Here is a 16,369-nt window from a genome sequence, read left to right on the forward strand (position 1 = left end):
AAAGTTTTTTAAGTAAGTTTTATAAGTATTTTCTATTATTAGTTATACTCTGTACTATTTCTGGAATAAATAAATAAAAAAAATAATAATAAATCATCTGGCAGCTCCCTGAGGCCTCTAGCTCTAATCTCATCGTTTCACAGAAAAATGGAATAGTCAGTAACCTAGCTGTTAATCGAGGCGCAGGCCTTGAAAAAAGCTCTCCAGCCGTAGCTCGAACTCGAGGACGAAATGGTCATCGAGTGGAACGAGAAGTCGTAGAATTATTATCCAAATGCACCGCCGATATACAAGATAGAATGAAATCGGTAAGGTTCGCCGAGAACTGCACTTTTTTCTAAATTTTCGTCAGAAGACGATGTCATATTGCCCGCGCTCATGCGGAATCCACTAATTCAGACTCCACGATCTCAATGACGAATTTTCCGCCTACACCGAAGACGTGCGTCGAGCTGTTGAGCGCGCGCAAAATTCTATTAATCAATACTAGGAAAACTTGATCAACGAGGCCGCTAATATAATTATCACAATGGCGAATCTTAACATATATATTTTGTATAACTCTAACATACTGTGATATAGGAAAGTTGGTACATCTCACTTATTTTATTAATTTAATTGATTAAAGCTAAAGCTATTTTCTTTTCTACAACAATCTTTATTTGTTTATTCATAAAGAACTTTTACAGCCACATGTACATACAATACCAGTTCAATGAAATTACATACTGAAGCTTCAAAAATTAAATATAAATTCATGGCGCTTTAATTTGATGTTTATATTACAATAAGTAAATTATTGTATTATTGAGATTACAATTGATAATGATTATATTGTATATGCTTATATACAATACGTAAAACATTACAGTAAGTTGGACTTGTTTTTTATTTGACATAACAAACGCATGTTACATCTAACGCATAATAAAATCGTTATATTTTTTTATTTATCGTAACTAGTAGAACAGAATGTTTTTAGTATTGAAAATTAACTTATCTTACTTTAATTTTATGGCTTACTACTTGACCTTTTAAAAATTGCTTAGTAAATTTGAAACTGAAAAGCAAGCTGTCGATCGTGTATGTCAAAATTCGTACATTTGACGGAGCAGTCTTTTGGCTTAAATATTTCCAAACTCCGTATAAAATGGGATTTCAGATAGGAAATAGGACAATTTAGCGAAATGTGCCTCTGTAATAAGGTGTATAAATATGTATTGCACCAGAAATCAGTTTGTAATCGTAACGAAATTGCAGAGAAAAAAACGAAATTTCGCATTGACGCAAAGGCAACGCAAAAAGTCTATATTTCTTTACGATCAAAGATTATTATACCTTAAACCGCATAATTCATAATTGGAAATAATTCGAAACGCAATCCAGAAAAGGGGTGCATAATGCACATTAGCAACCGTTTATAAAACTAGCTGTGTATGTTACAGCACCGTAAAATAACTGACTGTTACAATTGCCGTTTGAAGTATGAAATCTCTGCGTTCCATTTCAAGCAAAGGCACGCAAAACTGCGCGCACTGCAATCCAAATGCCGGATCAACTATCGGGCTAATTGGTGTTTGGCTGGTTACACGAGTTTTCTTCTATTGTTTGTTGCATTTTTTTTTTATTTAAATTGTCTTTAAGCTTGGAGGGTAACTATTCACATAATCACACTGATGTTTCTCTAAGGATTACATAGTGCATATATACTCTATATAATCGCTACGTTTTTTTTCGTTAAGATTTTTTTCTTTTATTTTATCATGTACTTCATTTTACGTAAAAGTTGTAAGTAAAAATGCTTATCGTTACAACGAGTGCAGACGAACCACGACGTCGCAATGTATAGTACCAATCTCCCCCTTTTTTCTTGTCACTCCTTTTTGTATTTTCATTCGTTATTATTTTCCCTCGCGTTTGCATAGCATTCGCATTTATTTTATAATCGTTAAGCTCGATTGATACAATTTAAGTACACTAGCGCTTGTGCAAAATTGATCTCACTAAAAAAATTGACGGCGGATGCTTCTTCATGCGTCTCATCATTTGTCGTCGCTTATATTTTCTCTGTTTTTTTTTGTCTGCTTGTGTTTGCGGTTAATGTGTGCAGGGAGGATATCCGAGAGAATATAGAGCGGGACGCAGCGATCCGGGCTTCGCTTTTGTGAGAAAAGCCTGCGCACGTGATTTTCGACCGGCGCCGTGGACTCACCGACGTGTGCAATGTGCCATGTGTACGAAAGCGGATTTTCAATCGTCGTGATCGCGACTACAGCCAGCGATTAGCGAGTATGAAATAGGTCGTTTCTTTGTTATGCCATAATATTTATATCTTACACTAAATGTCAAAGTTAAGACTGGCTGCGAGAAGGAAAGCTAGTGTTTTGTGACAATCAAAAACGTCGAGGGAGAATAGAGCAATGAAAAATGCGATATGAGCAAAAAACAATCTCTCTGGTCTAAAGCAGCGATCACGACGAAGCACTTGCGTCATCGCTTGTTAGAGCAAGTATATCAATGTGTAAAAAAGACGAATCTTTCCTCTCTCTTGGCCAGCTTTGACTTTAGTTTTCGGTCGGCATCGTGATCAATGAGTCGTACAATATATATAATATAGTTATAATACGCGCTTATTATTTTGTTTTTTTTCTTCTTCTCCTCGGCACTATCCTCTAAATGATTAGAAATAATACAGAGCATTTTATGTAGTTCTTGTACGCAAGTTTATCATATTTTTATCGTTATTTCACGTGAATTTTCACTTCCTCGTATGTGTCACAAGTATTGGCCGATGAGTTTTGTCTCCTTCTCACTTCCTTATATCATTCCCTCTCTTCCGCTCAACCCTACGGTTCTCTACGATTTCATGTTTTGTATATGCATTCAATAGTTTGCAACTATCTTATTTATAGACGGAATTGTGCATGGAGGTACTGTTGAGTGTACTCTCGTTTTTTGTTTTTCATGCACCTTGTTGTACCTCGGAAGCTTTACATACGAATATTGCTATTAGGCATTAATTCATTATTCGTGTAAACTTAAAACAAGTTTTATATTCCCTTCTCTTGAGAGCCACTACTTATCAGTAACTTTTCGTTCTTAACTTTTTACGTATAATAACCAATGGATGTAACAAGAAAAATTGCTTTTAAATTACTTTAAAAAATTAACGTTACAACAATTAATACAATTAAATTAAGTACTAACCATATCAAATAATACTCATAATAATCATTATTGCACCAAAATATCTCAAATTTGTATGAAGCCTAATTGGTTTATAAAATTTGACTGCATACGATATTTTATAAGTTTAATTGACAATCTTTGTATCAATTTTCAGTATAATGTACAAGAAATCAAATTTCGTAATAACTTAATATAATTCACTAACAGAACAAATATTACTATAAATAACGTAAAAAATAATAATTTTGACAAGTTATAGTGGCAAATCGTAACTTAAACCACTTTAAAAACGATATCTAACCTACTGCCGACCACTCTTATAACAATAGTTAGCGAAATATTTGCGTTGAGAGATTGTTTAAAAAAAAATTCAGCTAGCTAAAGTGGTCGACAGAAGCTTGTGGTTACCAAGTCTAACTAAAATTAATGGAAAAATAATACTGTTGGATCGTTTGATTGAAATGCAGTTGGGAAGTTAATTTATTATCGCTACCGTAGCGCTTAATTAATCTATATTTCATACTTCATACCGATTCGAAAAAAAACCATTCGAAATAATGAAAAGTGGCTCTGTACTAGTAGATTCGCTTACGCTCTATGAACGGTAAGTAGTTTTAAGGAATATAAAGATTAAATGTGTACATTATAAAAAAAATATCGCTAGTATCTAGATATTACTTAAAACATTACTGAAGTCAATTATATATAATCTTTTTTATGTAATAAAATAATCAGTTATATGGCTTGACATTTTAACTATAGTATGATTTAAAATATAGCTGCATATGTTCACGATCGCAAATACACTTTAAGGGAACTCGTGAATAATGGAAGGCGTTAGGCTATATAGTAACGGACAACGATATTGCGTGCGTGTACACAAATGCACGCACAATTATTTCCTTGGCTATCACTTTAATTTAGGTTCGACCCTTGGCAATGCAGTTTACACACTACTTTGTCTTCATAAATTAGACCGTAATTTATTTGTTTCTAGAAAATGGCTGATGGAATATATTGTAACCGACGGAATAAAGTTGTTCTAGAAACATCGCACCGTATTTTATCGCACTTTGCCACTTTTCCTAAAATTTATAATTTTATCGTTACAAATGGCAATTTGGCAACTTTTACTTCGACCAAAAAAACAACAACAGAATCGCTCAATTATTTTGTCAAAGAAACAGCCAATTTTTTGCCCAAGAACGAACAATCTCGAGGCCTTTTTATTTGAAATAACCGACGTGACGCAACGCGCGAAACCCTAGAAATCCAGACATTGAAAAACGGCTAAACGCACTGGCTAGCGTTTAAATTGGAATCGACTGCTCGGTCGCTTGAAAATCTTTTCCCAATCAAAGACGACGGAAACAATAGTCGAAAGAAAGAGAGAGAGAGAGGGGAGAGGAAGAACAAAAAGAACAAATTTCAATCGAATTCACGATGGGTGTCCCGAATCCACTCCGAGAAGGAATTCCCCGAAGTAAGTCTTGGGCTGCCCGTACCCACTCCTATGGCGCAGTCCGAGCGAAATACCCGTAAACGACATTGGAAAGAACATTGGAAAAGAAAGTCGACTCGGCAGCTCTCACCTCCCCCCCCTCTCTCTTCCCCATGCACGTGTCGATTCTCGAGTGAGCTGTGCGCGTGGCGAACCGCGTCGTCGATCGATCGAGAGAGAAAAAGACATTTGCCTACTGCAGCTTTCTAGGGTACCTCCAGTCATAAGGTGGTGCGCGCCTGTCTCTATAGGTATTTTAGGTATGGATGAGAGAGTTGGTTGTGTCTGTGCACGCGTTGCGCTATAGTACCAGTGCATCACCGCCGCCCCGCGAGGATCTTGTGTCCTCGCCGCCGCCTATTTCGTGTGTAGTTGCTTCTATATAGTCTGCTGCCACTGTTCTGCTGCTGCTGGGGTGCTGACGTTGCTTAGAAGTCCAGAGGGAGGTCTGCTGAGCCCTCAAAGTCCTGCGCTGAGTCCTCGTCGTCCTCGAGGTCGACGCTGTTCGTTTTTATGCCGCCGTTGCTTATCTTGTTCACGATCGAATCTGTGAGACAAAATTGGTTTTTCGTTTTAGTCGCTTGGCTTTTTTTATTGTTTGCGAACTTAAGTGCAACAGAATTAAAGCGCATTGGATTAAAATTAGCCGGTGTCTTTTGGCGTTTTACGAGTATAGCATTAAACTTTTCCATAGTTTAAGAGATATATATTGTGGTCTACGTCGCGGTGATACAGCATAAAGTTCGGGAACTATGGAACAAGCAAGTTGGAAACTCGTTTATAGGCCCTTCAAAACCATATAGTGGGCTGCCTCGACTCGACAACAAATTTGCGAATAAACCAGCCGGAGTACTGATTGTTCATGCATAATGCGAGCGTTAAAAATATTATTGAAAATTCTTAATTTTATTAACGCACCTACGTGGATGGAATTTAAGTTAGACTTTTATTTGATGCGAAGTATTGTTACTTTAAAAAAAATTTCGTCCACGTTATGTCATTTGCATAAAATATATGGATAAACCGATTGAATTTGATCGACTAAACCCTGATTGTAAAATACAGTGTTTCGTTTGTAAAATGTTCAAAAGTAGCACTATTACAGATTTTACTTGTATCTGGAGTTTCATGATACACAAACATTTGGACAGTTTTGCACTATTAATAAAGGCTGAAAATAGGTACTTGTTAAATTTATAGATTCAATTTAAGTGTGCAGGTCTTGGTAAGTTAGTTTTGGCAAACATACAGAAATTGGCATTAAATATAGCAGTGCATTTAAAAACTGTCCAGTCATGTTATCTACATCCCCAGTATTATAGCGAATAAATAAATGACATCGGAACAGTTGAAGTTGTTATATGATAATTGCTTTAATCAATGTTCACGAATCATTCATACGTATACGCTGCAGAACGATCAGTTTATATATTTCATTTGAAATATACATTTCAAAGCCCTATAATCGACAATCCAATAACAGAAAAGCTAAAGTATTGTCGATTTCAATCCCGAACGACTCGTCAACTGCACGCCATCATCACGAAGTGAAATAGGTATTCGGCCCGACCGCAGTAGAAACATCCGGGAATGTCCAGCCATCCAATCTTGCCGGCTCTGTCCGCAATCGCATTAAGCCGCACACTCTATATACCCCCTTAAAGGGCATTATTGGCTCGTCGGAGGGAAAATGCCATTAGCGCGTGTTATTCGCAGAAGAAAGGTACTCACCGCAGTCGGGCTTGGTGCCCCGGACACGTGTGCCGGCAAACTCGATGCCATGCTGGTCGACGCACCAGCAGAGACCCAGACCTCGGTGGCACTGCGTGCTCTGGTAGTAGCCTCGGGAGTCGCAGTTGGGCGCGACTTCGGGCGAGGACCTTTTGCGCACTGCCGCGCACGGTCGTTCTGCCTTCGAGAAGCAACCGCACCACTCAGGTCCACTCACAAAGATGTCCCTGTGAAATTAAATCCTTTTATTTCTCTCCAAATTGACAGGTGTATTTTGGGTTGAAAAAAGGTGTAAAATTCGCGTGACTCACGGCGTTTATAATTTTATTGCCAAGGTTTTCAGTGGATTTTCAAGACAAGAATTTATCTTGCCGAGTCGGAAATCGTCTGACGCGTATTTGAATTCTTTAAAAGAATTGACGATTACAAGCGACTTTAATTCATCCAGTTAACATTTGATGAATCGCTATGTCTAAATATTATATGAATCTGTCTTCCAAAATATGAAGATGTCTCGCTAAATAATTGGCTTTTAGCCTAGTTTAAATCGCTTTGCTACTTCGAAAATTGATAAGCATCTTTTATTTAGAAAGACCGATAAATAACGTTTCCAAAAAAAGAATTTAATTTCATTACTGAAATTCACGAATAAATGACTCGCCCGTAAGTTTATCGAGCTTTCTTTTCAAAACGTCTTATTGGAGTGGGACACGCTCTTTATCACTGGATTAAATTCGCGCAACATAAGATCGACAAGGAAACTCATCTGGAAGTCTGCAGCATTGTAACAAATCTATATTCACGGCGCTCGTGTGCGCAATTACAGTACAGCAGGCGTCAGAACAATATTTTACTGATTCGATCGCCGCTGAACTCGTAAATTATCAAGCCTGATGAGTTTAATTAATCAGCTCAATTCATAAGCAAATCCGCGCGAGCGGAAAATGTCGCGGCTGCACTCGCCACGACAGCAGCAGATTATCGAGCTACGTACTCGTATGAAAGAGTAATCATGCGTATCTCTGGAAATAACAAACGAACCCGTCAACGTCACAGGCATCGAGGAACGGCTTCAGGCATGGCTCGTTCTGGTCGTGTTCCAGTCCGTAGAGCTCCGACAAGGAGATCCTTCCGTCGCTATCAGTATCCAGATGCCCGAACATCCATCTCACCTCGCTCTGACAGCCAATCGGGAAGTGACCTGCTAATGAAACGTGTTTGTTTTAACTGCTTTTATTTTCGGGCAGTGTTGCATCACAAAGCCACCTCGAGGGCACGTGTGCGTTGAGATATATTCAAATACGCATTATTCATCAATTTAAATACGCGTACCAGGTTGTACAAGAATGCAATTTTAATAATAACGCGATATCTTTCTCCTTAAGGCGGGCGTCTCTGTGAGTATCTCCGCTTTGATCTTCTCGATTCGCCGTGATTATCTGCGCATTAATTAATATTACCAAAGCGTCATACCCGTTGTATCGGTGAAAATTATAATATACAAATAAGTCCGCATTTAATTGCAGTTTCTATCGGTAAACTAATAAAACAAGAAAAATATAAAGAATAAATAAAAAAAGATCCTATATCGTCAAACAATCCGAAAGTTGGCGACACATTTCTCTCGCACATCATCTATTTCCAAGAATGAGCCAAAGCCCACACAATACAGCGGAGAAACGTTTCCGTGATCAGCGAAAATAAAGCCATAAAACGAGAGCCGATAAAGCGCGATTTCTCATTTCGCCCGCCTCCTACATACACGCTCGCACACAATGGCATCCCATTTGCAGCGGGCGATTTATTTGTCCGACGATTCCAGTATACAGACGACGACGACGTCGACGACGGGGAGCAAATGAAGACATCGCGGAAAAATATTTGTACCTCTGGGTTTGGGGTGTTGGCGTCGATGCTTCGAGTCGGCCATGACAACGGAAAACCAGTCGAGGAGTCGATTGGCCATTGCTGGTTTCGACGAATTCGGACAGTCGAGGCTGCCTCGCGACTGCGACGACGCGTACGTCGACTTCAGCGGTGGGATTGTCTTCTCCATCACCTCGTTACTCATAAGGTGCTGCTTCTCCTCGTACTTGAGCCCGTTCTGACCCTGCGCAGACGGTGTTATTTTACGGTCTCGTTTTAACAACGCATATCGGATATGGGAATGTGGGTCAAGCGGTCTAGGTAAAAATAGAGAACAAACATGATTTTTAAAACCTTTTTTAAAATAAAGTTAAGAATAAATCTTACACAAAAGTACAAAAGTTACGATTTTTACTGCAATATTTTTTAAGTAATATGGTTTTGAAAATTTGGTTTGCTAATGATACACGTTTAAACGATTGAGAGCTCACGTGATCAATATGGCGGCGCGAAAGATGAAAAAATATATATAGATGTATAAACGCATGTAAATGTTAATACATAAAATAACCTTATTGTTTTCTCAAAAAACATAATAGAGTTGAGAGATAATGCTTCAAAATCAAAATAGATTCATGATGACTGTAATTCATGTATTCAAATGCCCGTACGTTAGGTTAGGTCTTTATCATTTGAGCCGCCATATTGGAGAGCTGCCGTTTTAAAAACTACTCAAACATATGAATTTTTAATAAATAATATTAGGGTCTGGAGGTACTAAATCAGCAAAAAATTGATACATAACGTATTCTTATGCTATTTTCTACTATATATAAGTATTTATATGTATATAGCAAAACCATGTCTGTTCCCTATTGTCAGATATTCGATGAAATTCGTTGTTGGAGTAGCAAGGACGAATTTGGTTAGTAAGCTCCGAGATACGCGTATAAGGAGCGAAAATTTAGTATCGACGAAAAGAGAAGCGCGAAAGAGACTTGCCTTGGCCCGCTTGGAGTACTTGAGATACTGGTAATGATGATTGTCATAATTGAAATCCCGCGGAGTGAGAGTTATGTCACGATTGTTCTTGCTCTTGCCGAGCAGGGACTTTTGCCGTTGCAGCTGCAGTTTCTTCTGGTGATGGTTGTCCGAATCTGAAACGATGTTCCAAATGCATGCGATTACTCAATACGAATATTCATGATACACGCTTCGCACTCGCGTGCGTTATATAACACTTGTTAATTAAATTTCGCATCGAGGAGGATCAAGTATGGCAAAATGCGTGCACGCGTTATGCAGCGGAGCATTTTTTCCTCGTCGAATTTTGCTTCACATCGCGCATAACGTTGGAGAAAGCCTATACATAAAAGTTGATGATATGGCTGTATATGGGTATGTTCCATTTATTCCGGCAATCGGGTAAAAGCAATATTTGCATCTGGGCGACTCGCGAGTATTATATTTATTTTCGAATAATTAATACGACCGAATGCGAGTTCGATAATTTATTTTTTAACAGAGAATTTCCTGTCAATGTGTAGCCGCGTATACCTATGAATAAACATTGAAAATCGCGCGTAAAATAAGTGTGTCAATGCAAAAATCTACGCCGCTATACGTGTATCATATTCAATCGTTTAAATTTACTCTCGCGCCAGACAGCGACACAATAGGAAGCGAGGTATAACGAAGCGCGACATGAATTTACGATGTAAATATAAGCGTGCACATACACACGAGTAATCCGAAAAAATGGAACTCGAAATAGCCTGCGCGAACGCGAAATTTTATTTTAAAACTTCGTCGCGGCGCATAATTTGATTTTAATTATTCAGAGGCCGGAGAAGTGGGTGGAAGGCACCGCGAGTCAAGAGAGACACATGTGTGTGCCTAATATATGTATATGCATGTGTAGGTGTACGGCATCTCGCTACTTACGCTTGCAGGGACAGAAACCCGTGCAGTTTACACGAACGGAGGTGTGATGAATGCAGTTGTGATATTCCAGGCGACACGGCGAGCTGTAGGTGCGGTTGTCGCTGCCGCAGAGGAATATCGGCTTTAAGACGGGACACTCCTGGCACCTGCGAGGACGTGAAAAACGAAATTTGTTCCCTGTAGACATACTCTTTTTTCTCCAGGCTAGAGGCGCACGTTTCGGTACAGCATCGGCAGTTTCTCAACAAGTTCGAAAGTTTATTTTTCTATATACACGCAGCGGAGCGAGATATATATGTATAAGAAAGAATCCCTATCCTCAGATACATACGATATATAAAACTTTGAATCGATGCTGAAATATGACAGGAGAGAGAGAGAGAGAGAGAGACAGAGAGAGAGAGAGAGAGAGAGAGAGAGAGAGAGAGAGAGAGAGAGAGAGAGAGAGAGAACAATGTCGAATTGTTTCGAGAAAGCGAAGCGAAGGGAAAACTTACTTCGATTCGTCTTGGTCTTCATCGTCGTCCTCGGAGTCGAAGAATGCATCGTCATCCTCTGCGTCTGCCGAGCTATCCGTTCGCTGCTGCTGCTGCATCTTGCGCTGCGCCGCCGCTCGTGACTTCGAGACCACGACGGCCCTGCAATCGAAATCCAGAGGAAATTGGAACTCGAAGTGACAGTCGCCGAATGAATACTTTATGCGTCCGCGTGTGATTATACGTGTATAGTGTGTAGCTCCGCGGGAAGTCCTGGCTATGCATTATGCTCTCTAGCTCTGCGTTGCGATATTGTATCGACGTATATAGTCGCGCAGTGTTCGTTCGTGTTATATATATATATATATATATATATATATATGCAGTTAAAATGCGAAATAATTAATTATATACCTGGATTTGTGCAGCTCTTTCTTGGAAACGCAGACCGCTGTGAAGGCATCCTCGAGAAGACAGATTTCTGATTTCTTACAGTTCAACGGACGACAGAGTTCATCTGAAACATTTCAATGATAAAATTAGAATAATCCAGAAAATTGGAACATCTGGTGGCGCGTAATCAGGATCGAACGGACGATATACAGTTTTTGTCCGACTATTTTGAGATTCTCTTATTCCTTTGGATGAACATAGAGTTCCTGATCTCTGCAGAGCATTTTGAAATCGATACAACGTAATTTTACGTTCTATTCTATTCTCACTACACAATACACTATTCTATTCAACCTACACATATAACGTTTACGTGTGACCGCTATAGAATCGATAACAATATTACGGAAACGAAGCAGTTTTGGACTGGCTCTTCCGTCACCGCCTAAACTCTATAAGTCTCCGGTAGGTGAAAATAGGTGGCGCATCGTCACTTTTACATTTCCCTCATAAACAGTATGCGCCCCGTTTATAGATATAGTGCTGTGTCAGCAATGCTAAAACTGACATTTTTTGGCCTGCAGATTTGTCCGCTCATGCTATAACTGTGCAAACTCCGCTAAATGAGTCTCTTTGAGTATTTACTAGCTATTTCTTATCTACTCTACTTTACCCATCCGCTGATAAAGTCGATAGAAGTTATACAAAAATGTGAAATCACAATTATTGGCACAAATTGGCATAAACTAATTTTCTCGAGAATTTTCAATCATAATTTCTAAAATTGAGCGGTCCTTTTTTGAGAATAGCAATTTCCACAAAATGCAAGAACGTCATTACACTGCACCAAAAACTAGAATCGGAAAAGTCGATGCATTTCTTCCGCTATATACCAATTAGCCCACTGATTGGACGCTATTTGCACCATAGTGGACGTCTGCGCAAACTTTGAACTTGAGCAAAATACCCGTAATTATATTGCAGATGACGCCGGTGCATATAGCTATACACGTATAGGAAGAGGGAGAGAAGCTTCCTCAATCAATGCAGACAAGTTGAATGGTTTCGGTGCCGCTATTCAGGGGAGCGATCGAAATAAATAAACTTTCGGCAGACAGTTATGTACTATGCCCCCGCGCGCGCCCGACAGGATTCTAATAGTGTCGATGACGAGTTTATTGAACGGATACGGCCTAGACGTGCGAATGTACTCAAGGGGGACACCTTTCCGCACTATATAGTCTCAAACATGGGCTATAATGGCGCAACAGTGTTGCTTAGTACGTGTGTGTGTGCCGGCTCGAGTTTCAGCGAAGCGTCCACCCGTTGGTTGGCCGAACTTGGCTGAAACGATTCTCGATCGTCGCGGCGACGATATACAACTGACAGGACTGTACTCTCTACGCAAAACGCAGTGCAAAGCTCTAAGCCGCTGAATGAACGGGGGGCTACTCCTGTACGCTTGACTTTGTTCAGTCGAGTCAATCTGCGTATTGAAACTCGAACGTTTGATCTCCTCGCGATCATAGCTTTTTCTCCCTCCCTTTAAGCTGCCAGGAGTTTCGGGAGATCGGGAATTAATTTGCTCCTCTATCGATCAGCCGCTTGGACACAGATGCGTGTGGCCCTTTGGGAATTTTAATTAAACATTTTCTTCTTTCTTTATCGCGCGTTATAATCCATTCACGTCGATTTATCATCAATGCTATTGGCGTACTTCGACGGTCGTCTCTAATATAAATCAACACTGATGCATCTAAATATACTTATAGATCAATTACGTGATGGACGAAGGGTTGGGAAAAGTTCCGAGCGTAATTTAATAATAAATTACGCAAAAAGTATCACTGATCTTGCGCGAAATCTCCACGGCGAGGGAAACGTGACGAGAATCCCGACAAGGCTTATGGCTCAGGCGCGGCGGCGAGCTGAGATGTATAAGCCAAGTGACGCGAAAAGTTAGAACTAATACATTGGATTAAGCTAAACCAGCCGATCGACCGAGTTACTTAAAAATAAACTCTAAGCTGTATTTTTCCCAAATGAAAGCCACAGGCAGCGGTGACCATCAGCGACGCCGGCAATGAGCATCCGGCGTTAAAAGTTCGGCAAATTGAAAACGGCCACATAATTAAAAACTCTCGACTCCGCGCAACTGCATTACAAGGCTGCCCCGACTAGACTGAAGCGAGGCGTGTTGTAATGCCGAAAAAAAGAAAGCTCTTCCCGAATAAGCGCGGAAGCTATCACGCGCATGCTAAAGCAGCGAAATTTATTTTTTAAGCCGTCGCGCGATAGTCTCTCTCGCGCTCTCCTCTCCCCCGCGGGGAGTAATTAAAATGTGCGTGGTAGACCAAGCGCCTGCGGCGACGGCGGCGGCGCTTACAAAAAACTAGGTAAGGATTACCCGGCGCTGCCCTTTTACCGGGGATGAAAAGAGAAGAGAAAGTTTAATGCGCATCCTGGGATACGCGAAAAAATTTCCGAGATTTTTTTTCCATTGCACTCGCCCCTCTATCCCGATCTCTCTCTCTCTCTCTCTCTCTCTCTCTCTCTCTCTCTCTCTCTCTCTCTCTCTCTCTCTAATTTGTTTTCTTGTTATAACGTTCGTTTTTCGCGCTTATTCCATATTCGCTGCTCGGCACGGCTTATTATTATTCAATTTTCGGCAACAAAAAGCTCGGTCTTTTTCCGGTTCGAGAGCTTTTCCGCACGCCCGCTAATGGCTGTTTACTCACTCTTTGCGAGGGATGTGATGTATACATTTTTCAAGTGTTTAGCTCTCGAAAACCGGTTTGTTCTCGTTCCTTTCCTCTATTTTCAAGTGACTGGATAGCGTTTCCGCGAGTCTCGTGGCTGGCATTTGTTTATTTTTCTGCAGTGTGCACCTATTTTTCGCGTTTCGTAATAAAAAAATTGATAAAGCACCGATCGAGGGAACGGAATATTGAAAAGCTGCAGTATCGAGTGAAAAAATTAATGAACACAATCTGCATTCCCAGCATTTACAATAGCGCAAAGACCGAAAAGTTTTCCATTTCACTTCCAACCGATACTCCATTGTTTTGAATTCGATTATCATCCCAGCCGCGTGAGCAAGTAGTATAGTTGTATCGGGAGAGCTCATTATTTAACAACATCAGCGCCGTTGGCAAGAAAATTTTTCTCCCAAAAGCTCTATATACACATTCGTGCGGTCTAACTGAAATTCAAGCGGCTACGCAGAGAAATATTGGAATAAATGTCCGAACTTATCATGCGATGGCTGGCCATTCATTACTAACAGACAGCGAAGTAAAAAGTTGCGCGCACGTATACACACAGGCGGAAGAGCGGAAACTGCACTTCGGCTCTCTATTGACTTCAACATTTTCATCCCGCTAGCTCTCCATCTTGGAGAGTAGCGAGTTTCCCTCTTCGATCGCGCGCGCATTAAATTATACACACAGAGAGACGAAGCTGGGCGAAGCGTAACTTACTGTTTGGATCGTGTATCCATCTCTTCTTATCGCCGGTTTTCGCAGCTCTCGAGTCGTCCTGGAAGCAAAGAAAAATAACGAAATTGAATTAGTGCGAGGAGCGAATGTATACACACATATACGTCAGACGAGGCTCTCTCTGTCTCTCTCTCTCTCTCTCTCTCTCTCTCATACACGCGCGCACAACTCTCTCTTAGAAAACTTACTTTACGCGTCGCGCAAACAGATACAAACGCCGCTGCACATAGCCTGTGTACAGTAAGTCCGTCTCTCTTCGCGGCAGGAGAGACATTCAATACCGAGTGTCAAGTGCAGATTCTTGCTTAACGCTTCGGCAATTATGCGCTTTGCAGCGACTGTTCATTTGTAGGGAGTCGGGCGGGTCGGTATTTGCAATCTAGCAAAAAAAGCGAGCGCGGATTCGAACGAATTAATTAAATTCCTTTTAGCGACTCGCTATAGGATTGCCGCAGGGAGAACGCGATGGAGGGTATTGCTCATTCTGGATCGCCCTGAAAATCAGAAGAATTTAATCCGGACACGCCGTCCGAAGCATGTCTCCGATGTCATCGGCGACTTTAATTCTGCCTAATGGAAGAAAACACTCCCATTGTCCCTTATAACTTATACTTCAAACGAGTTTTCCAGCGCCACAGCCTTCAGCTTCAGCGAGTATTCAGTAGAGCAACTCCGCGATAGTCGGACACGTGTATAATTCTGACTGACACGCGCGTTCTCCAACCGCGAAATGCGGCAAAAACGCAAGCAACTCCCGCTTTGAATGCATCACTGACACAAGCTGGGGGCGGCAAAAACGAGTAGATCTAGAAGCAAGAATTGTCGATATCGGAATACATCTCTCTCACTCCGGCGGCGGCGTGGGAAGAAGAGAGATAATACAGTTCCGGCTCGGCTGGAGCTACGAAAATAGCGTCTGCTGCTGAAAATCCGCGGCTGCATTTTCGCGCGTACATACGTGCATACTCATCCCGCGGCGGCGGCGGCGGCATTATAGTCTGGCATTTTCGCATGAAATTTCCATGAGCAGTCAGGGGGATTGCGCCGCCCCGACGAGTACGTCTGGCGTCTAGTGCAGCGGCAGCAGCGGCAGCAACGAGCAGTGTGTGGGTGCAGGAAGGGTAAAGACGAGCGAGAAATTGCGCAGACGTCTTTTTTAGATTTTTCTGCTGAACGAGCTTGTACGCTTCGGTGTCGAAAAACTGACGCTTTTTTCTTCATACACACACTATACTGAGCTAAACGCTTCTCTCCTCCCCTATAAATACAAAAATATTTATCGAAAGTTTTCCTCTCGTTTTACTTTATTTCCCGGCGTAAAATAAAGCCCGATACGCGCATAGGTGCAGGTCGACGGCAAACGAGCTGGAGTACGTAGCGGGCCGTAAAAGAAAGTAAAATAAAACGTTAAACGAACGAACGACTTTCCGCTGCATTTAAAAGCGCGAGTCGGCATCATGGCCCGCGTATATTATACTGCAGTTACACACTCGCGTGCGCCCGCGTAGAGCTTTAATCGGGCAATTTTTATGCAACGGCCGCGCGCGCGCGCGGCGCTGCGTCCTAAGAGCTCGATCTGAAAGAGATGCAAATGACGATACTTTTCACCCTTTTGCCGTGGCGCTACGTGATCGCGCGAACGTTACGAGCGAACTGGACATTGAATTCCGAGAGCTCCGCACGCGACTTGAATGATTGAAATGATGCACGGCAATGACGATCGCGATGTGCAGGTAATGGTGTTAACCAGATACGCACTGTATACACTTTCC

General features: G+C 41.2%; 1 protein-coding gene across 2 annotated transcripts in view; it reads right to left on the reverse strand.

The window, feature by feature from the left end:
* Positions 1-637: 637 nt before the first annotated feature.
* LOC100120292 (proteoglycan Cow) overlaps positions 638-16,369 on the reverse strand; it is a 50,579-nt gene continuing 34,847 nt past the window's right edge. Inside the window, exons 2-10 of one of the 2 annotated variants that reach the window (XM_031925699.2) lie at positions 14,580-14,637; positions 11,122-11,224; positions 10,729-10,869; positions 10,232-10,377; positions 9,290-9,444; positions 8,309-8,531; positions 7,463-7,622; positions 6,422-6,648; positions 638-5,237 (exon numbers count right to left, since the gene is read on the reverse strand). In XM_031925699.2, the coding sequence (XP_031781559.1) occupies positions 5,119-5,237; positions 6,422-6,648; positions 7,463-7,622; positions 8,309-8,531; positions 9,290-9,444; positions 10,232-10,377; positions 10,729-10,869; positions 11,122-11,224; positions 14,580-14,637 (1,332 nt within the window). In that variant the 3' untranslated portion in view covers positions 638-5,118. Of the gene's footprint in view, positions 5,238-6,421; positions 6,649-7,462; positions 7,626-8,308; positions 8,532-9,289; positions 9,445-10,231; positions 10,378-10,728; positions 10,870-11,121; positions 11,225-14,579; positions 14,638-16,369 lie in introns of both variants that reach the window. The other variant, XM_031925698.2, reaches the window with a different exon arrangement.

This window comes from Nasonia vitripennis (genome assembly GCF_009193385.2).
Source record: "Nasonia vitripennis strain AsymCx chromosome 3 unlocalized genomic scaffold, Nvit_psr_1.1 chr3_random0004, whole genome shotgun sequence".
Classification (NCBI taxonomy): Eukaryota; Metazoa; Arthropoda; class Insecta; order Hymenoptera; family Pteromalidae; genus Nasonia; species Nasonia vitripennis.